Genomic DNA, 7,870 nt, shown 5'->3' with positions numbered 1-7,870 from the left:
CGAGCGCCTTCCTCCGGTACCATCTCTCCGGCAGCTCAGGAGGCAACCGCGTCGCAGCAAGTGTACGTGAAACTTGCGAATACAGTAACTCTATTACCCTCCATTCACGGGCTACGTCTAAGCTGTGATATGGAATTAGCAGCTAGATAAGATTCTACCCCTATTGTCGATAACAGCATAACGCGAGGGCATTTGGTTTCTCGATTAGCCTTTTGTTTACATCTGCTACAGTCTCTGGAAGGCCACCATACAACTCCGAGACATCGATCTTTCATACAAAAGGGAGGTTTCCTTTTACTGTTTTCTATTTGGTGAGTTTAGCAGCCAGGAAATGCAACAGTGCCACCCTAGGGATACTTCTGAAAACATTGGAATACCAGTGTGAAAATGACTCAAGAGCGTGACCACAATAGGAATTCTGTCTGGCAGTGATTTTACTGGCCTGTCATACGCACATATATAGAACTCTAAAAGGCTGTTCAGATAACTTGATCCAGTGTTTTTTTCTTTAAACTTGCAAGCCTAGCAAAAACTGCAATCCCAAATGTAGCATCAAGGTTACAGCAGCAAATAAAAAACAGGTCAACACAGATGACATTAAAGATTTGGTTTATTGTTCTATGGACTACTTTTTGTACGCTACAAGAGGTGGCAGTCAGGCTGTGTGTGGAGTCTCCCAAAGTATGCCTGCTGCGTTTTCAAAGACTCACCGCAGCAAAACATATGCGGGCAGTGACCAAAAAGCTTCATCGATCCCTACTACGACTCCACCAACCCCGGGTACACAACACTTGTGTCAATTACACTCTCTGACAACAGAGCCTTCAAAAGCAGAAAACTCTAACATTAAAAGCACGAAAGTTGTTTACCTGACCCCAGAAGCTCAATTAATGGTTTTCGATCGCGAGGCTGTGCCAACATATCTACATGTCGCCACTACAGGTCTTTCAATTTAGAAGGGAACCATAGAAACACTAAACAACAGTGCTGTGATGCACACCAAACAGTCAGCAAGAAAAAAATCATTTGGTCTGCTGGTTTTACAACACAATTTATGGGATCTTCAGTCATTGATGTGTACAGAGTTCACCCACAGCCAGTCACCTCTGAAAGCACACTCTTATTTAGAGAAAAGGTAGCCAAAATTAAACGAGGTCACAATGAAACGCCCACAGCAGCATTTGGGACATTACATCCAGACACTAATATTTGTTATCATTATATCACCTTACAAATGCACACACCAACGGCAGGATGCCAATAAACTAGAAACTCTTTCGGAAACAGAAAACAACAACAAAAGATATCAACAACCATTCGCACTCAGAACTTCCAGCACTTCACCTCGCATATGCTGTAAATATGACACCAGAAAATAATGAGAGCGTTCAACAGATAGGTTTCCAAGCCAATAATCTCCCACCCATGCACAATTCACCTTGTAGTATTGCTTCAAGAGACGCTTCCACCAGAAGGCATAAATATGAGTAACGCCTGTTTGTTAAACTAAATTAGGCTATATATATGTATATATATATATATGCTGTTATCTGGTACAAGCTGATTAGGTTGCCGACATACACACAGGTGTCATATACACAGCCCATATGTAGGAAATATTGTTTACAGTCACGTATATGGCTATACAAACAGGCATTTCTGTGTAATAGTGTTAATGTCAGCATATACATACATAAGCACACAATCAATTTCCCATTTGTGGGGCACAAAGAAGGCAATGCCTCTCCCATGCGAAGCACATTTTCACCACGAGTTTGTTTTGCAATACAAAAGAAGACCTCAGATGCATGCAATGTTTTAATTTCACAAGTTGACTGGGAGGTCAAAAGACACCAGATGCTGTCTAACACATTTGCTCTCATAAGAGCTAGTCATTTGAACAAAGATTAAATATTACGCATTGTGTTTTCCTCAAAGTCAACACAGATGGAAACAGCAGAGCACTGAGCCATGACCAATGCGCTAACACACCACACTGGTTCCCTGACAAGGCAGAGATGCTTTCATAGCTTTGTGCCCCAAAATCTTTCTCTATTCACTCAGTATACCCTCCAAATCTAATATGTACAAAAAATGCTTACAGCAGTGTGCCTTCGCACAACATTCGAAACAAATCAAACACAACGATAGCTACTGGTTGCGACTAGCTGCATAGGCTTCTCTTCAACCCCAGGCAAATTCCATGTACCCGCACCCTCTGGGCACTCCCAACACTGCTGCATTTTTAGTACCTTGATTCCTCTTCTCCGAGACTCATTCTTTTATTGCTATAACATGAACTGTTGGCAAAACAATACAGAAACGAAACCACACAAATATGAAGTCAAGAAGAATAATGCAGACTCACTATACCTGCTTCTATGTCTATAAGCTGCTTCATCTCTTTATACCTCATAACATACACATCACGGAGGGTGGCGTACAAGGAAGGCACACGGCTGGCTGTTGTATGCAGGTCGGCGTGAAATATGAAATGCACCAGCTTCAACCATCACAATCATCACTGGGTAGCATACAAGCCAAAATTCGTGCCGTACGCGATGAATTATCAGAGCCAGATTCATGTCACACGATGCTACAAGAATGGAAACACACACAAAAACAAAAATATGGCATTAAAAGACTGGGAAGGTGCTATATGTAGTTAGCATGGTTTCTTTCATGCAACAGCGGCAGTCACGAAAGCATAAACAATACCCATGCAAAGGCCTCAAAACGTTCTCTTGCAAAACAGAAGCATTAGGATAAATACAATGCAAACAATATGTAAACTCAAAGCAAATTATTCACATCATTGTGACAGATGAAAGGAACTGAAAATTTTAATATGCTCTTATTTTATGCGCACAGACCACTTAATAATACCTTGAAGGAGGAAAGTTTGCAATCATGTAAAAGTTTAATCCGTGGCATTACAGAAACTGTCAGGAGACAAACAGAACCAGGATGCCATTGCAGCTCTAGCTTACATGATTTGTTTTTGCCTTTTCTAGCTGCCAACAACTGCATCCACTTATCTACTGAGCTTCACAGCTGTTTAAGGGCCCCAAAGCATGTATATCACAAGTCGAGCAGAGAAGGAAATTCTTTCATGGCGTACAAGGATCTCGGTTACCAAGCCAGAACCATGTGTTCCCCTTAAAAACAATTACCCATGTATTTGCAGGACTGTGCTTCCCTGCCATACAGACCACCAAAAGAATTCTGCTGGTTGATAACACATGCCATTTGTTAAGACAGACTGCTAAGTGTAGGCATTGCCTGCAGTTACCAAACCCTGCCATTGTGGTTAAATGGCAAAGCCAACTGACCACCTCTGCCTAATAAAAAGGATGCTTCTCCCATCGCTTAACTGCGAATTTTCTAAATAAATTAACAAGACAGCAAAATCAATGCAACAATACGTGAAATCAATCGCTTCATGAAAAGAAATAATTATGGAATTGTTCACTGGAATTCAACTCAAGATGCCAAATTTATCTTCAAAAACAGGGCCCTGAAGTGAGGCCACCAGAACTACATTTCTGCTAAATTATTTATTACATGCACTTATCGCCCGTAAAAAATCAATGAGAGCTTCTGCGCTGTCCCTGTGCATAGTACAGGTAGAAAAATTAGAAGCATAGGCAGTCAACTTGCCACACAGGCTAGATCGGTAATAGGAAACACAGGCGCGACTTTTGGCAAATCCACACAGGCAGCTACACCAGGCATACAGTAGCAAACTGATAACTGCCACTGGTGTCTGTACTGCATGTCAAACCATGGCAATGTTTGTCCATCTAGCTTCGACCCACCCAGGAAAAAGATGAGGCCTCATAGCCCAGTCATCTAACTGGCTCCCAGAACTACAAATGGACACTGATGCATCTGCTCATCAAGGAACACAGCTATCCAAGCCCGAAAACTTTAGCATTGCTAAGCTTGCAGACAAATGAGTACAGGTGCTGAAAAAAACAAAAAACAAATGCAATCAACTGTAGTCAAGCAATCTCTGGTTGTACTGTCTTCCAGCTTGCACACACTGCTGCAAACACAGCCCAGTCCATCTGAGCCTCTTTGTATTAGTAGGTAGCACGGAACAGCAAGAACAAGGTAACTGAGGCTCTACCACAGCAAGATAATAGAACTTTCATCCTTATGCTTTGACACCAACTTAAGACAACCAGCTCTCTGAAAAAAAATAACCGCCAATTATGACATCAGCATGCTTGATGTACATCAATTCTGGACGAAGAAAAGAAATTGGCCTCAACTGGTTCAGCACAGGTGATGTAAACCTTGGGTGGTAACCAGAGTTCTAAATGGGAAATGAAGAAAGGCTTTAATATGCACGCATGGAACCCAGTGCACAGACATAAGAGATGGTAATGCCTTGTATGTTGTAGTCACAATGCACAAACCAAATTTCATTAACTCACAAAGTCATTTCACACTGAAATAGACTAAAAAAATTTCCCCACAATTAGCAGAACATGCAACTTTTTTGCTGACTCCCTTGCAATTGTCGATAACCATTAACGTAATTTTAGTTGTCCTGCATTGCCCATGTGAAAGAAACTGCAATAACCATGTGCTAAACTACACAAACGAAAGATCAAGTGGAAAACGCTATGGCCATAGTCACTGCACTAACAAGGTTCGAGCTGTTCACAATCCCCACCCTCCTCTCAACCACCTAGAATTTTTCGCGCACAACCGCACACAAAGCAACTGGGAGCCGGCTACAGTTCCAGTTTCACTCTTCACGCAAGTGCACAGTCATCAGCCACGAAAAATACAAAAGCAAACGGTCATGTTTACCACAGTAGGGAAACCTTGCAGGCTTGCGTACGACACCTTTCCTCATCGACAACAACAGGACTGATTCCTCGTCACGAAACAGGAAGTACTGCACAAGTTTGTTGAGGTAGAAAGCCCAGGAAGCTCGATGGCGGGTCTTTTTACAGCAGGCACAGAGCAAGACAGTTTCTCCATCTATCCTACACTCATTCTACGCAAGCTTAAGTCTGAAACGTTTTACTCTCATTTGCACAGCAGGCAAGCCGGTCATTGCCAAAGCGAGCAGAAATGCAGAGTACTGGGAGTCGCAAAGGAGTCGAATTTCCTCACAGTCCATGAAAGAAACTGGGAAACGAACATTGCAGTCTTTGGTTGTCTGTGCAACTGACAAACTGCACCACTCATTACCAGCCTGTCTGACTAAACAGCAACAACTGTTTTTTTTTATTTGCATGATCCAAAAACTCCTACAACCACACTTTTGCACCGTGGTAAATCTTCACATGTAGTGCCAGCTGCCAAGATCTATATTTTCTTTTTTTCACGCTGCTTAAAAGTTCCCCAGGCCAAAAAACCTGTCTCGGCATAGGAAACTGTTGCACAAGCATATAAATTCATTGTACACTGCACTCTGCACTACACTGACACCTTCTGGAGAACAACAGTCGCGTGACAGCACAGAGCCTTTTCCAGACATTATGAGTTAAGTCAGTTAACTATATCAAACGGGCATCCTTTACAAATGATCTGACCAGACTAGCATTCTTATCAAACTATCAGACAGCAAAAAGCAAAGCGGACTCTGCAGCCATCAACCAAAAAAAAAAAAAAAAAAATGAAGAAAACGAGGGTGGGGGGGGGGGGGGGAGGAGGGGGGAGGCAGTGCCTGAGATGGCAGGCCTGTCATGAGAGATAAATGACATTCACTGCATTTGCTCAAATACGAACTGCCCTTTTATGGCGCCAGCTGTTAGTGGCATGTTAGGAGACTTCGTATCGTCACCCACACTGTCAACTTTTACCTAGTGCATGCCATAAGAGCTACTGCCATGTGACCTTGAGCATGTGTGTCAGTAGGCATGCCAGCGCTCTCAAAGGTACTAAAACAATAGCTTTGTAAAACATCAGTTGGCCAATGGATAGGGTGTCCCAAAAGGGTGCTCCATAAAGTGCCTTAATGGGCAGAAAAAAATTTTTTGGCCACGTTTGTAAGCTCCTTGAGTTATGCGTAGCTGCTGAACGAAAGCCGCAATCACAAGTTGGCAAGGCGCACATTCGGCTAGCACTGGCATTCCCAAAAATGTTTGGCAAACATTTCTCTCTCTCAAAACCACTAACCAAAATTAGGGAAGTCAATGCATAAAACAATCACATTTACAATACTGAACAACAGTTTACAAAAACAAAAATAAAACAAAACTGAACCCTATCCGACAACCAATTTCCCCATGTACTATATGAAGGGCTCACGAAAATGACCATAAAACACTGGGCAAGCTGCTACCTCTAAAAATAGCTTAAACTCATTTTTTTTTACATATTCTGATGTCTCAAATAGGTCATGACTTCATATGTAAACACGTATCTCTACCTGAATCCTTGCAAAAGTGCATGTGTTCAAACAAACATCTTTCAATGCAGAATCTTGAACTTTCACACTACCCGCCCCCCCCCAGCACTTCGTAACTACGAGCTAAAAAAAAATTCACAGCTAGCGTCCTGTCCAACTGCTGAAACCCTTCATACATGGTGACAATCTCGACCAGCCAATTTCTCTCAGTCGTCACTGATCTCCTCCAACACAAGATTATATTAGGGCACGGCACACAGTCACAACTTATACACACTCTTTAGATATCACTATTTCCTTTCATAACATAAAGCTCACTATTACTGAAGCCTGACCGCAAAAAGAGAAAGAAAGGTCACCACAGAACACAAAGAGGAACAAAAAACTACTAGCAAGTGGCATGCCTTTGCCTACAATTCATAAATTAACTTTGCATAAACAAGCAGCACCACCTTTCACTCACTTGCATATCAGTCCATAGCCTTTAAACTAGTACCTCAGAAAGTTAGACACTTCCCTTGCTAAAACTAGGCTTTTTTTTTCTTTTTTTTTTTACAGATGGAGGCTTCCCCAGTGATGAGCAGGAACCATTTACCGAAAGTCACAGCCAGGGGGATACTGCCAGAGAGAGCAGCCCAGGGGAACACAAGAAGAATGTCCAGAAAGGAAACAATAAAGGAGGAGGAAAAAGAAAGGCTTCCACAGTGCAAACGCCAAGGAGGCAGCGGGCCCGGTGTACCGCCACACTTGAGATCAAGGTTGGTCATGTTGATGGGAGCCGGAGGGCGCACCAAGGACACTAGCACATGCTAAACCAACTGGTAGAACTGGCCTCTGAGCTGCTGCTTGCGCCAGAAGTGCTCAGACCTGCCGACAGCACGTCGGAGGCTTCGGAAGATGGAGACGACACCGTTGAGGCAGCGGTAGCAGTGCCGTCTTCGACGGGCTGCTCCTGTTCCACAAACAGCCCGGAGCCGCGAAGCGTGGTCTGCGTGCCCGTGGTGTGCGTCTGCGGTAGCACTGTCTGTGAGGCCGTCGACAACACCTGCAACGTAGATGAGGCAATGAAACGGCCCTCTTGGCAACGGAAGCCAATGCTGAAGACAGCTATTGGTTCTATGTTTCAAAGCACAGCATGAGTTTTTGACAACTGAGGAGGAAAGCTGCAGCATATCTTGCATGCTTAAACATGCAGGCATAGAAATGCGACCACCGTAGCCGGATCGCACCCGGGTCTTTCAGGTCAGCAGCCTAGCACAATAACCACTGAGCCTCCGCGCTCGAGGCCCCCTTCTAAGAAAATTCAGATGACTAGATTCATCACATTTCCATCATTCTATCATCAAAAATGTGGCTACTGACACACAATTGCATGATAAATGCAATAATCCTCGAATTTGACATGAAATTGCAGGGAGCCAGGGGTCTTACAATGTATTAACAAGGATGTATCACGACCACGACTGCAATGCGAAGGCCAACATTGCGAGTGCGAAA

At 43.4% G+C, this 7,870-nt stretch overlaps 1 protein-coding gene across 1 annotated transcript in view; it reads right to left on the bottom strand.

Moving 5' to 3' along the window:
- Nucleotides 1-599: 599 nt before the first annotated feature.
- The window catches only part of LOC144124842 (activating molecule in BECN1-regulated autophagy protein 1-like), a 76,234-nt gene continuing 68,963 nt past the window's right edge, over nucleotides 600-7,870 (bottom strand). The window contains 1 exon segment of the mRNA XM_077657754.1: nucleotides 600-7,418. Coding sequence (XP_077513880.1) covers nucleotides 7,173-7,418 — 246 coding nt within the window. The 3' untranslated portion in view covers nucleotides 600-7,172.

This window comes from Amblyomma americanum, chromosome 3, assembly GCF_052857255.1.
Source record: "Amblyomma americanum isolate KBUSLIRL-KWMA chromosome 3, ASM5285725v1, whole genome shotgun sequence".
Classification (NCBI taxonomy): Eukaryota; Metazoa; Arthropoda; class Arachnida; order Ixodida; family Ixodidae; genus Amblyomma; species Amblyomma americanum.
Note: the sequence above shows the minus strand (reverse complement) of the source record. Positions and strands in the feature narration are given on the sequence as shown.